Source organism: Boeremia exigua (genome assembly GCF_020726555.1).
Source record: "Boeremia exigua strain MPI-SDFR-AT-0100 chromosome Unknown C7974scaffold_9, whole genome shotgun sequence".
Classification (NCBI taxonomy): domain Eukaryota; kingdom Fungi; phylum Ascomycota; class Dothideomycetes; order Pleosporales; family Didymellaceae; genus Boeremia; species Boeremia exigua.
In genome coordinates, this window is record NW_025763526.1 from 1,771,861 (window position 1) to 1,784,885 (window position 13,025).

General features: G+C 57.6%; 5 protein-coding genes across 5 annotated transcripts; 4 read left to right on the top strand and 1 right to left on the bottom strand.

Annotated features, from left to right (window-relative positions):
* Nucleotides 1-1,377: 1,377 nt before the first annotated feature.
* On the bottom strand, nt 1,378-4,036 carry C7974DRAFT_465147 (docking domain of Afi1 for Arf3 in vesicle trafficking-domain-containing protein). Its single transcript, XM_046146286.1, has one exon. The coding sequence runs from the start codon at nt 3,822-3,824 to the stop codon at nt 1,410-1,412; it is 2,415 nt and encodes an 804-aa protein (XP_045995049.1). The 5' UTR covers nt 3,825-4,036; the 3' UTR covers nt 1,378-1,409.
* Nucleotides 4,037-4,206: 170 nt separating this feature from the next.
* C7974DRAFT_458886 (uncharacterized protein) lies at nt 4,207-5,553 on the top strand (the record flags this gene model as incomplete). The annotated part of the gene is made up of 3 exons (XM_046146096.1): nt 4,207-4,465; nt 4,604-4,899; nt 5,023-5,553. Exons 1-3 carry the CDS (start codon nt 4,219-4,221, stop codon nt 5,551-5,553), a joined length of 1,074 nt encoding a protein of 357 aa, XP_045995050.1. The 5' UTR covers nt 4,207-4,218.
* A 699-nt stretch (nt 5,554-6,252) lies between these two features.
* On the top strand, nt 6,253-7,025 carry C7974DRAFT_315694 (Dolichyl-diphosphooligosaccharide--protein glycosyltransferase subunit Swp1; the record flags this gene model as incomplete). The annotated part of the gene is made up of 2 exons (XM_046138522.1): nt 6,253-6,432; nt 6,498-7,025. Coding segments are annotated over 2 exons (708 nt in total), but the record flags the coding sequence as incomplete, so codon positions are not given.
* A 1,287-nt stretch (nt 7,026-8,312) lies between these two features.
* On the top strand, nt 8,313-9,279 carry C7974DRAFT_426719 (putative decarboxylase DEC1; the record flags this gene model as incomplete). Its single annotated transcript, XM_046144526.1, has 2 exons — nt 8,313-8,598; nt 8,670-9,279. The coding sequence occupies exons 1-2, from the start codon at nt 8,543-8,545 to the stop codon at nt 9,277-9,279; spliced, it is 666 nt and encodes a 221-aa protein (XP_045995052.1). The 5' UTR covers nt 8,313-8,542.
* Nucleotides 9,280-11,599: 2,320 nt separating this feature from the next.
* On the top strand, nt 11,600-12,618 carry C7974DRAFT_426720 (uncharacterized protein; the record flags this gene model as incomplete). The annotated part of the gene is made up of 3 exons (XM_046144527.1): nt 11,600-11,632; nt 11,686-12,096; nt 12,148-12,618. 3 exons carry the CDS (start codon nt 11,600-11,602, stop codon nt 12,616-12,618), a joined length of 915 nt encoding a protein of 304 aa, XP_045995053.1.
* Nucleotides 12,619-13,025: the final 407 nt, after the last annotated feature.

Sequence of the window (13,025 nt, forward strand, 5' to 3'; positions counted from 1 at the left end):
CGTTGCAGTAAACGCTTGGTTCAATGCAATAGTTACTTGGGTTTTGATTCTTGATAGTTAGAACAATGCTGTTGTTAGAGATCTACGATGCTCCTGCACTGTTAGCATTTTTAAAAGCACTACACCTAATAGCAGTACCTTCTTGCTTCTGTCGTAGCATCAATTATTACGACACTCCTCTATAGTCTCTATGCGACGTATTTTTCCTACCCTGTTCAATACGCAGTCTCCTAAGGTCCCGTTTGTAGGTAATATATGCTGTAAGAATGAGACTAGCTACCTATGCCTGTGCAGGGGCTGGAAGAGGCAAGCTTTTAGCTAATAGCTGTGCGGAATTTAAAATCTAAATAGAGATAAAGTGTGCTAGGACTTATATCCGCCAAGAAAATGTAAAGGGGTTAACGTGTGGAGTTCTATCTTCTCTTAAGAAGGCGAAGATACGTGTTAGTTTATAGGATGAGCTGCTACATGTCCACTATCAGGTCCTATCTCACATAACTTAGGATAGAACAACAGTTTATTTCTTGTACCGAGCGAGGACTCACTATCAGAGTGCGGCGTGATACCTTCCCGAAGCTTTCCTGGCTCGGTGGCTCTGGTACCAAGGCCTAGCATTCCCCACGTTTGTGCGTAGTCTCCTACATAAGTCTCCAGTATCCCGTTGACCAAAGCCAAGGCATTCAAGTCCTCCCCCACGTCCCACCGAACTGTCCACGCATCTACCACCATCTATCCAATCAAGGGCGCATGAGTATCGAACCCCGTGACAAGACAGCGTCCTGTAATCATGTAGGAGGTAGTCCGTACACATCAACACGCACGAGTAGCGAAGATAGCAGACAGCATTGCACGTGCATTCAACACCCACCAACAACCATTCGTCCAGGTATTCCATGGGTAGCGCGGGGCGTACCGAACTATACAACAGCCTTTACCACGCATCAATAGAGCACGGGAGACAGACAGTAGTACCAGTGTATTAGAAACGATTTCCTATTGTGGGAGATGCTTACAGGATGCTCACGAACCGCACACAGCCGGCAGGGCCAGCGCTGTTCCCCCTCCCACGAGCCCGCCGGGCCACTGCACATGCGCAGTACCCCGCTGTGGCACCACTACGCACGGGGTGTAGAGAGGAGAGGATAAATGCATGCACAGGTAAGAAATGAATCTTGCGCTGTGTAACTAGCATGAGGTGACATTCTCTACACTCGGTAGTACCCAGTACAGTACAGCGCTCGCGCATTGCGGGCACGAGGCGGCGCGGCGCGCGATCTACCTACACAGCCGCGTGAACGATGGGACGCACGGCGCCTGGCGTTGTTATTCTTGTTCATATTCCAATTCCCATCCCCATTCCCCATCCGCACCGCACATCTCTCCCTCTCCCTCCCCCTCTTCCTCTCTACTTACAGCCCGCCCACGCCCTCCTCCCGCTTAACCCTAAAAAACGCCAACTTCGCGAACCTTCCCAAGCCCGCCCAGAAATACCGGCCCGCAGGGTGATCCATAATCCTCTCCAACAGCTTCACAACCGCGACTCTAACATCCTGTCTGGGGTGGAACAGCCCGAGACTGAGATAGAAAAGCCCCGTGCCGGACTCCGGGAGCACGCTGAGGAGTTGCAGGGTAGTCGCGTACTGGTGGCGGCGCGCGGCGGCGGCGCTGACAGCCGGGGTCGTGGCGGGTGCCGGTGCGGGCGTTGAGGCGGTGGGCGTCGCAGCGGGAGACAGTGCGGGCGGCCCGGGGTCCTCGACGCAGCGGGCGAGGGCGAGGTAAATCGCCGCGGCCTGATCGGGCGCGAGGCGCAAGCACCGTAGTTTATCGTGCTGGTGGTGCAGATCGATGCCCCTAACGGGCCGCCGCTTCCACGAGCGCGCCAGGTCCTGCACGCAGGAATAGTAGCTGCGGGTGCTGCGCCAGCCCTCGATGCGGTGCGTGTTGGCGGCGAGTTCGCGCAGGCGCGAGTGCTCGTCGGGCCAGACGTAGCCGTGGCCTGAGACCCCGTAGGCGCCGGCGTCGGCGTCGGTTTCGTGCGAGCCGATGTAGAGGGCTGACGCGCCGTAGACGGACTCCTCGAAGGCGGCGGCGATGCGGGTGAATTTCAGGACCCAGGCGCGCCATTTCGCGCGGATGGCGGTTTCGCCGGCGCGGTGGGCGATGGCGAGGAGCATCGAGTCCATGAAGGGGTTGTCTTGGGTGGCGTCGACGGCGTTTGGCTTCTCGCTCGCCATGGGGGCGGCGGCGCCCGCGACGGGAATGCCATGCGCGTGGAAGTAGTGGGCGCCCTCGGTCGGCGCGGCGGGCTCGATGCGGTTGCTGATCTTCATGCGGCCCGTCGGCAGGTCGCACAGCACGTCCCACCACTCGGGCTTGAAGGAGAAGGTCGGGTTGGTGACGCCAGCAATAAAGCCAGGGACCTTGAGCAGGTCATCCACCTTGGTGAGATCGGTGTAGGGGAAGGCATGGCGCACGAAGCCGCGCAGGATGCCGCCGGAGGCGAGGGCGCAGGCAGCGAGGACGGCCTCGGCGACTTCACTAGATGGCCGGTTGTGGCCGATGAAGATGATGCGCTTCTGGGTGAGGAGGGCGTTGACCAGCACGATGATGGGGTGGGTGTAGGCGCCGCTGGTGGTGAGGTGGGGGTGCAGGGCGAAGGGCTGGGGCTGGGTGGCGTGGGGGGTGGAGAAGGTCTGGATGAGCTTGATGAGGGAGAAGTCGCCCACTGTCTCGGGACTCAGCGCAGAAGGCACTTTCACTGGAACGGGGATGCCGTTGTAGTTGACCTTGGACTCGAATTCGTGCGTGTCGCGGGGGAGAATATAAGCTATGCGCTTGGGCTGCGAGTCGACGGACGACAGCGACGTGCGCTCGGCGTCGGCGGCCTTTTGCTTGCGGATCATCTGCTCGAACTTCTCGACGAACATGTCCTTGGCGTCGGTCGCGTGCAGCACGAAGCTCTCCAGCGACGACAGGCGCGGCAGCAGCGACAGGTCCATGGCGTTGAGCGAGTTGTAGAGCGAGGCCAGGGTCTCGATGACGGGGTGGCGGAAGTACTCCTCGAGGGCTAGTACGAGTAGCGGCTTGTAGATGTGCAGGAACGAGTGGCGGGTGCAGATGGCCATGGCCTTGACGACGGCGCCGCGCTTGACCGTGTTGTCCTGCTTGGTGTTGACGAGGTTGAGCACGTAGACGAGCGGGGGGCCGTCGGGGTCCTGCTCTTCGTCCGAGGGCTCGGTGTCGTCGTCGCCGTCGTCGTCGGCGGCGGCGTCGGGCTCAAGGTCGCCGTCGGGCTCACCCTCGCCGTCGCGGTCCTTGCGGCGCCTGCGCTGGCGGCGGCGCTCGCGGCGGGCCTCCTTCTCCTCCTCCTCGGTGGTGGTGTCCTTGTGCAGGAAGAAGATGGTCCAGTCCTGGGCGCGCGAGTGCACCTGGTCCGGCAGCATCAGCTCGGCCAGCGTGGTCTCGTCGCCGCTGATGGCGGCGGGGTACTGGTTCTCCATGACCGACCCGCGGTCGATGTCGAACGAGGCCACCAGGATGTACTCGACGTGGCGCTCGACGGCGTCGGCGGGGTACTGCGAGCGCAGGCTGGCCATGCCGGCGACGTGCGACTGCGACGCGGTGCGCGACGCGGGCTCGCCGTCGTCGGCCTCGGGCACCATGGGCGGCTGCGGCGAGCGGGCCTTGCGGGCGTCGGCGCGCGTCGACACGGACGGCGAGCGGGCGTGCGGGAACGACGAGAACGACGGCTGGCGCTGCAGGCCGCCCGCCGCCGACGAGGGCGCGCCGCGCGGTGCGATCACGTCTGCCATGGGTGTTTCCATCTCCGCGCCCGCTCCGTTGCCCGCATGTCGTGGATCGTCGTCGTCCTCCGCGCGCTAGGGGCCCCACACAGGGGTAGCGTTCCAGAGACGTCGGACGCGGCCTCCGGCTCAGCTGGCGGTAGACTGTAGACTGCGGGAATGCGTGCAGCGGCCGGCACACTCGCACTCCAGGCGCTGGGGGACGTCGGACTGTGGCGGCTGTCGGCTGTGTGGGCAGTGGTGGGGTCTGGCGGCCTCGATCGCCGCCGGGATAGGCGCCTGGCTTGGCGGTGGTCGTTGCTGGGGTAAACACGGACCAAACACGCCAACACTGCCATCCGAATCGAGCGCAGTGCGACCGTCAGAGACACAACATCATGGTATGCATGCCGCCCCGCCGCCCTGCAACACTAACATGCCGCAGTCGGCGCCCACCGAGAAGCCGTCGCCGCTCTTCTTCAACAGCGCCCGCGGGTCGCGCCAGTCGCCGTTTGGCCGCCCGGGCTCCATCCGCCAGGGCTCGCCCGCCGCCGCCCGCCCGTCGACGCCCACGAGCTCGCCGCTGAAGCCCAAGGAGACGCCCGGCCCCGCGTCGCCCGTCCTGCTGCGCCCCAACAGCGCCGCCCCGCAGAGCGCTCCGTCATGGCTGAAGACAGGCGGTGGTGACCCGCCGAGCTCGCCGGCGCTGCGCTCGCCGCGAGAGCTGAAGTCGCCGTCGCGCGAACTGCGCTCGCCGTCGAAAGAGCCAGCATCTCCCGGGCCACAACTGCTGTCGCGCGATCTGCGCTCGCCGTCCAAAGAACCGCTGTCGCCCGGCCCGCAGCTGCTGTCGCCCGCCCGCGACCGCCCCGAGTACGCCCGCAACACGTCCAGCGCCAGTGCCCCGCGTCCACTCAGCACAGCGTCGCTCGCCGCCATGTTCGACGGCGGCCGCGAGCGCTCCAGCACGCCTCCACTGGCCGCCCGCGCAAGCACCCCCCCCTTCACCGCCCGAGCCAGCACACCGCCGCTGTTCCTCCGCGACAGCACGCCCCCCGTCGCCTCGCCCCTCGCCTCGCCCGCCGTCTCGCCTGTCATCTCGCGCGCCGTCTCGCCTGTCATCTCGCGCGTCGTCTCGCCCGCCGCCGACCCCATCCCAGCGCCCTCCTTCAAACCCACCCCGAAACCCATCGACCCGCCCTCGCCCTCCAAACCCGCCCGCGCCCCGCCCCGCCCCCAGCTCATCCGCCAATCCACCAACGACGCCCTCTCCAAGCTCCCCCCGCCCCTCCTCCACAGCATGCGCGAGTCCTTCTCGGTCATGGACCGCGACGACGACGGCCACGTCACGCCCCCGGACGTCGCAGACATGCTCTCCCAGCTCGGCCTGAGCGCCACCCCGTCCACCCTCTCCGCCTACTTCAACGGCGCGCCCTCGCTCAACCTCGCCACCTACCTCAACACCCTCGCCGACCTGCTCTCGCACCTCTCGCGCCCCGCCGAGCTCAGCGCCGCCTTCGCCGCCTTCGACGATGGGGATGATGGCCAGATCGACCTCGCCGAGCTGAAAGACGCGCTGCTGCACACCCCGCCCGAGGAGGGCGGCGGGCGTCTCACCGAGCGCGAGATTGAAGGGGTGGTCGAGGGCTTCAGCGGGCGCAGGGCGTTTGGCAAGGCCGGGAAGGGGTTGGGGAGGGGGGAGGTGTTTAGGTATCAGGAGTTTATGGCGAGTCTGGTGGGGGGGCCGGGGGAGGCGGAGACCCAGGATTGAAGGGGTTTGTCATGTGGGTTATGAAGGGTACGGAATGGGTGGCGTTTGGCGCGGGTATATACCGAATGCATTTCTTGTTTGTGTTGGAGAGAGTATATAGTGCGTTGCTGTTCTATGGTGCGTGTAGGGGTGAGACGACAAGGCTGGATCTAGCCGCCTTGGTTGTGAATCACTTGAGAGTCTGAGATGGCTACAATGGATGATGACCACGTTCTCGACTACACCTCTAAAATGTATGTTAGGTCAAACATGTCGTACAATTACTCTTATGGTGTGTTGAAGCTGCTGGTGGAGATTCAATAGCACTCCATTCGCCTGCTATTTACCTATAAATAACATCATCATTACTGTCTTGATTGTTGTCAACGTCGTAGCCGACGGTCGACGTCGTCTGAGCTCCACATCGGGCTAGCGTGCTGACGCAGCGCCGAACTCCAAAGTAGACACGAATCACCTCGACTCCAGAGCTCCGCGTTCACTCATTCTCACGCCAATCATGAAGGTCTCTCTCGGCTTCGTATCGTCGCTCCTGCTCTCAGGTGCATCAATTGCCTCTGCCGCCGGCTGGAGCTTCGAAGATGCCACCGTTTCCGTTGCGAGCAAAGGCGCTGGCGTCGGCGGAGCTTCCAAGAACAAGTGAGCGCACCGCAGCTCGATCACGACGCGACTGACAGTCCCAGGCTCAGTGCTACGGCGCCCCTCAAGAAGACCGTGGCCCTCGGCGCAACCGACCTGCTGAAGCTCGACCTCACCACGGTCGATGGAAAGACGGCCAAGCGCCCGCACCAGGCGTTCCTGACCCTCACCGACCCCGTCAGCGGCCTCGAGGAGTCGTTCGTGCTCACCATCAAGGACAGCGGCAAGGCCAAAGTCTCGCTCGTAAGCCCAGCACCGCGGAACAAAGCACTCCGCACCGTCCTCTTCCCACCCGCTAACGCCCCCAGACCCAAAAAGACCTCCCGCACCAATTCCTCACCGCCGCCGCCCCAATCCCCGCCTCCCTCGTCCTCGGCGCCTTCGGCTCCTCCACCCCCTACAAACAGCACCTCTTCGACCTAAATGTCACCCGCGACCCCGCGACCCCACTCGCCGTCCCCGCGCCCCCGCTGCGCTACGCCCCGGAGCCCGAAATCCACCACATCTTCCGCGCGGACCCCTCCTCGCCGCCAAAACTCATAACCGTGGTCTTCGCCGCCGCCGTTGCCAGCGCCCTGCCGTTGCTGCTGGCCGCCTGGGCCGCGCTGGGCGCCAACGCGGGACATCTGGGGAAGGCGCTGGGGAGGGCGCCGGTCGCGCATGCGCTGTTCTTTGGGTCTGTGGTCGCAATGGAAGGGGTGTTTTTCGCGTACTACACGGCGTGGAATTTGTTTCAGACGCTGCCTGCGGCGGGCGTGGTGGGTGTGGTGGCGTTTTTGAGCGGGAGTAGGGCGTTGAGTGAGGTCCAGGAGCGGCGGTTGGCGGGGCTGAGGTAGAGGGAGTCCGGGAGGGGAAGTCTGTAGCGCAAGGCGCATTAAAGGCCTGCGTGTGTGTGTGTGGTCTGAGGCAAGGCCGGGTCCAGACGCCTGGAATCGAAGCGCAGCGTCGGTCGCTCAGAAGTAGTGGAGAGAAGACTTGGAGAGAGATGGCGAGCAGAGACACGAGCGCGCTGCTCAGCGCGGCTTGAGCGCTTGTTGTACACCATACCGTACCATACCATACCATACCATGCCATGTCGTGTCATGTCATATCCAAATACAAGAAAAGTCTCGTCAGTCTATCGTTCCCCTGAAGTCCTGCGTTCTGACTAGCACCGACACCGACAGCGGCCGTCCGGTGCGTGGTTACTGTGCTATATATAGTATAGTATTTGTGCTGCAATTGCAACCCCAGCCCAGCACAAGACTCGCATCGACCCGGTGGCTAGGCTGTGTTGCGGGGTTTCTTGTGGACGTTGGAATTTCTTGACGCGCAGAGTGCTACTGTGAGAGCTTGCAATGGCTAAGGCAGAGAGATGCTGGTCTCAGCTCCAGATTTGACACATCGCAGGCATAGGGGATGAGAAGCTGCAGTGTCTCGGCAGATGGTGTAGCAGAGCTGACCGCGGAGATTCTGATACGGCTGTTGAGGATGTTTGGCAGTGGGATTTTGGGGTGCAAGCTGCTGGACTCGGGGAGGGAGGTGGGCGGAGTACCTATTCTGGACATGTTGTCTTCTATAGCATTTCACCACTGAGTCAATTTGTTGACGCTAGCCATCTTGGTAAGTTGCGTGTTTGGATCTGCTCAGTTGTAACTATATAATTCTTTGCCTCAGTCTTTACAGGATAGGGGGAACATACATATATACAAGGAGGATTCGCAAACTAGTCGTGATAATTGCAAGACTACGAGGTTTCCTTGTGCTTCTGCTTCGTAGTTGCGCGTAGCTGATACGTCTCTAGAAATTGGCAACTGTGAGTTTGAGGTGAAAATAGTAATCATCACCCGCGGTAGCTCAGCGAAGTTAGGCGCCGATTCCTGTTTAGTATTTTGGCTACTCTTAGCACAGGTGTGCAGCTTGCTTGCTACTTGTGTTATAATGTATCTAGTATTTAATAATACTATTGCCTGTATTCATAATTACTAGTGCTGTTACTATTCTTGCACTTTACATAGCTAATTAAGCATTCGATCGCTATTAGTAAAGTGCTATGCGTTCGCCTAAGTTGCTATATTGCGCAGGATAATAGCCGCACTCGGATGTATGCGGAAGTAGCAGCTACCATCTGTTCCTCCTTCATCTACATCCTTGTTGTGCGGCACGCCCGGAAGTGAACATCAGTGGAGCCGGAAGCACGTAGGTATGTGCTTCCGGCTGGACTAGGTAGCCTACAAAGCATGCACTTGTGTCATAGCGCAGCAGTATAGAAGGCAAAGAAACCAACGGATTCCTCGTTACATCTATCTTAGCCCTATTCCACACATTCTAGTCCTTTCACAACATCTCGTGTTGGAGCTCGATCAAAGAAGCATGCCTTTCGGCCAGCTCGCCGTCACCAACGCCCCTATCCCGCAGGACAACCCTCCGTACTTGGCAGGAGACCCCGTATTCTCCGACATCCCATCCTAACGGTCCGCTACCGCACATCCTTCGCCAGCATCCGCGGCCTGGTGCCGGACGTGCTCGAGGTCGACGACGAACCCCTCGTAACAGCTACCTTACTCCGCTACGGCACCGGCCCCAGCGGCCCCTTCAACGAGCTGATCCACACAGTCGAAGCCCGCTACCGCGGCACCACCTACGCCTCCTGCCTGTCGCTGCTTCTGGACCTCGAGGCGGGCGTGCTGGCCGGCAGAGAGCCCTTCGGCTTCCCAAAGCGCCTGGGCGCCGTCTCGCTCACGCCCAGCGCGCCACACGCAGCGACGGGCCGCGTGGAGCGCCCCGCGGGCCACCCGCTCGCCGAGTTCCGCTTCCAAGGCACGGCGCAGCAGAGCCCGCCACGAGCGCTCGACAAGCCGTTTCTGAACCTCCGGGTTATCCCGTCGCCGGTTGCGGGCGCGCCGGCGTCGGTCAAGGAGCTGGTGCCGTGTGCTTTTGAGATCCGGCCGGCGGAGGTCTGGGACGGGGTTGGGGAGCTGGTGTTTCCGGATGGGTGTCCGCAGGCGGAATCGCTGAATAGGGTGGAGGTGCTAAGGTACGAGGGCTCGACGTTGGCGTATGGGGCGCGTTGTGTGCTGCGTGCCGCGGAGGAGGTGTTTCAGTTGTAAGATGGGGATTAAAATGAGGGGAGCTGAATCGAGTCTGCGATAGTAAATCAGTATAGAAGCAAAGCAGTATAGAACAAATCATTGCCTTCTTGCTGGTATGTACTTGGTACAGCAACATCTTTGACTGCAGGAGCAGAACGCTAGAGGGGAAGTCACAACAGCAGTAATGTACAGAGTAGTTGGGCAGGCACTTAGACACTAGTATAGGCTTATATTGTGACGAACCCTTAAGGCGCTATCAATCCTCTTAGAGAGATGATGTGTGTACGCTACGTGACCGTAGCAAGTGCAGGCCGACAGTGCCCCAAAGCGTTTCCCGTAGTTCGCTAGTCTGTGGCTAGAATCTATAGTTAAAGAACATTGTAACAAGCAAGCATTGTGCACAACTACCGTGATGTTATAGGTAACATACAGGATTCTCTCCTCAGCAAGCAACAACGGGCGAGAACAAACTCGTTTCTCGACTGTCGATGCATGTTAGAAGCAGTGTACCGAGCGGTAAACAGCTCGAAGCAGGCCATGTTCAACGAGTGCCTAGTCTAGGGTACTACTGATAGGCAACACTGCCACCACAATCCGTTTCTTGTGACTGTATAGGAGAATCCCGCATCAAGTGACTCTTGTCGTCATTCCAATTTAAGAAGCTTGACGTGTGTGCGACGGATTCGACGTGTGTGCGACGCCAGGCTATATTTCAGTGCTTCGTTTGGCATTGTGCGGTCATGCATTGCTCAACAGGAGGATCCAATGTCGTCTATTATGACACTGCCTTTGCATGTGATACATGATGCGTATTCAACTACTCTATATACTTAGCAACATATTTCAAAGCACTGATAGCTGTTTTAGGTTGGTTCAGAACGCGTCTTGAAGAGTGGGGCTTCCTCGCTTACATTCGTCACTAGGCGCCTTCATTGTTATGTGTGGGTTCACCTCGGTGAAGATAAAGCAGGTGTAGAATTTAGGGGAAGCATGCACATCTACCGAATCGCGAAGACGTGTTGTAAGAACCGTCACGGATACATTCAAAAGTACCAGCAGTGATCCTGGGGATTGCTCTCGGACCGTTAGCAGCCAAGTTTCTTGACGCAGAGGGCCAGCAGGATGCCGTCACTCTTGTAGGCCGTATCCAGTTGGACCAGGCGATGATACAGACTCCTTCAAGGTATGTACCGGATCGTGATTGGGATATAGCTGGTAGTTGCGGGGTTCCAGCTACCTGCGAAAGATCAACAGGCCAACTGGAAAGGAATAGCAATTTGCCTGCTGCCGGTCATGACAGTTATGTGAATCTTCACCAGTACGTGTATCTACATCACTATTCCTCCCCTCCTGTCCTCGATGGTGATTGGGTCGTGCGTCACATGCACCGATCCCATCCTGTCGCAGGGGGTGGCGAAGGGACCTTTCTCTGACAAATTCGTCCCACGGGCTTTACGCGAGATCATATCCTCTGAAGCTGTAGCAAACGATGGTTTTGGTTTTTTAGTCCTTCTGTGAGTTGATTAATCCTCGCCTGAGCGTGCCGTGGCACAGCACCTTCGCAGGCTGACGTATCGCGCAGCCTCGCAGCTCACCTCATCCGTCATGCAGGCCTGGACGATGTAAAATGTAATGAGGATGCCTTCGAGACTGGTGAGACTTTGGTTCACCTTCTCAAGCGATATGTGTGCCGCAGTGGAAGAGACAGGAAGCAGGCGATGAAAGGGTGATTGTCCATATAGACTTGCGAGCGTCTTTCCCTCAACCACTCGACAAGTTTTTGTGATTTGCCCCGTTCATCTCCCACGGGTGATTCAATCACTCTTCCTTCGTAACTAATCTCTCCTACTGGAGTGATAAAGAAGGTTGTGCCACAGACAAAGCATTCCATCAATCTACCATGCGTCCTGTGCCGAAACTGGACTAGAGAATTGCTTGAATCGACCTACGAAACAAAACAACAGTTCATCTTAGGCATCCCCCCGTAAGCAGTCGTAGGACCATCAGTGTTCTCAGTATACGATGCTTCGTATCGGTCTTAGCCCTAGGGCCTGATTAGGAAAACCACAGCTGATTTGTAGGGCCGATTCGTAAGCAAGTTGAAGAAAGTTGGTGATTACTTGTGTTGAAGTGGTGATTGTAAATCAGATTACTATACGATGTGACAAGAAGCCTACAATTTCTAATTGGCGATCTTCGTATGAACATATGCTTGGCTTAGGGACCTCTACACGCATTAGCGTCATCATCATAATTATAAATCATACGAAGATTGGTGTATTCCCGTGCCTTTATAAGAAGGAGCAATGTCGCGCCTGTGGTTGATGTGTATGCGAACATGTCGAACCTCAAATCCATTGCCGTCGTTGGTGTAAAGTCTCCCTAATTTCCGTCCGATACTTGTACGCTGACAAGAAGACAAAGGCTAGCGGTAACCTAGGCCAAGCTGTGATACCCTTCCTCAAACGAGCGAATTTCGATGTAACTGCTATTTGCAGGTCAGACTCGACGGCTTCAATCGCGGAAAGCATCAATGTCATCAAGACGGAGTACACGTTGGGACCTTTGACCGAAGCTTTGAAGGGACACGACGTCGTGCTATGCGTCCTCGATCCACAAGCCCTAGCTGCTGAAGCGGTCGTCATCGACGCTGCTTCTAACGCTGGTGTGAAATGGTTCATTCCCAGCGAATTTGGCCACAACACGGCGGACGAGCGCGTCTTATCCTCCTTACCATTCCTAAAGGGTAAATCTGAGGTGGTCGCTAAACTAGAGAGCAAGACCGTCAGCGGTATGAATTGGGTGGGAATCATTACCGGCTTCTTCTTCGATTGGGTATGTCGTTTTCCTCCACGCACAATGCTGATCCATGCTGACCTGACTAAGTGCTTGAGTCGAAATTTCCTCGAGTTCGACATCAAGGAGAGGTCCGCTACGATCTGGGATGACGGCAACACAAAATTCCACGCCACAAACATTGGAGACATTGGCGCGGCGATAGTCAACCTCCTTTCTGAACCAAACACCCTCGAGAAAGTCAAGAACACGTATGTGTACATCTCTTCGTTCGAGCTCACGCAGAACAAGATTCTTCTCGAGCTGGAGCGGGCAACGGGGACAGACTTTCAGGTGAAGCGGGTGAAGAGTGAGGACATCCAACGCAGTGCCATGGAAAGTTTGGCCAAGGGCGATGTCAACGCTGTTTTACCGCTACTACAGTATATTGCTTGGGGAAACAAGGGGCTGGGACACTTCAACACGCTGTCTGAAGATGGAAATGCTCTGTTGCTGCCGTCTCCTCAAGAGACCTTCGAAGAAACGATTGAAAGGGTGGTAGGGGCTGCGAAGCACGGATAGAAGGTAGCTTTGTAGAGCTAATATTCCAGCAATTATCTTGGTAGTTGAGTCTAAAGAATTGTTCCTGCGGCTTTCTCGTCAATTGCGCATTTGGTAATCTACTGATAAACTAAGGTCGTAGGTGGAAAGGAATGCATACATCGATCACACAAGAAAGCACTATCTACTAGAGACTGCTGCCGACGATTGAGACCATGGACGACGATTCACATACTTATTCAACGATAGTAGCTCGAGTCGATTCACTAATTGAAAGCATATCATCGATGAATTCGGCTTTTTTGATGTTGGGTCTCATAATATGGATTCTCGTATTTCGGTAAGCGACAAGTATCTCGTATTTCGGTAAGCGACAAGTAGATTGCTGAAACTTCGTCGGACGAATTGAGGCTGACCCCGATTAACAC

Bases quoted from the DNA above. Each gene is read 5' to 3' on its own strand.
- C7974DRAFT_465147 (XM_046146286.1), bottom strand. From the start codon at position 3,824: ATGGAAACACCCATGGCAGACGTGATCGCACCGCGCGGCGCGCCCTCG.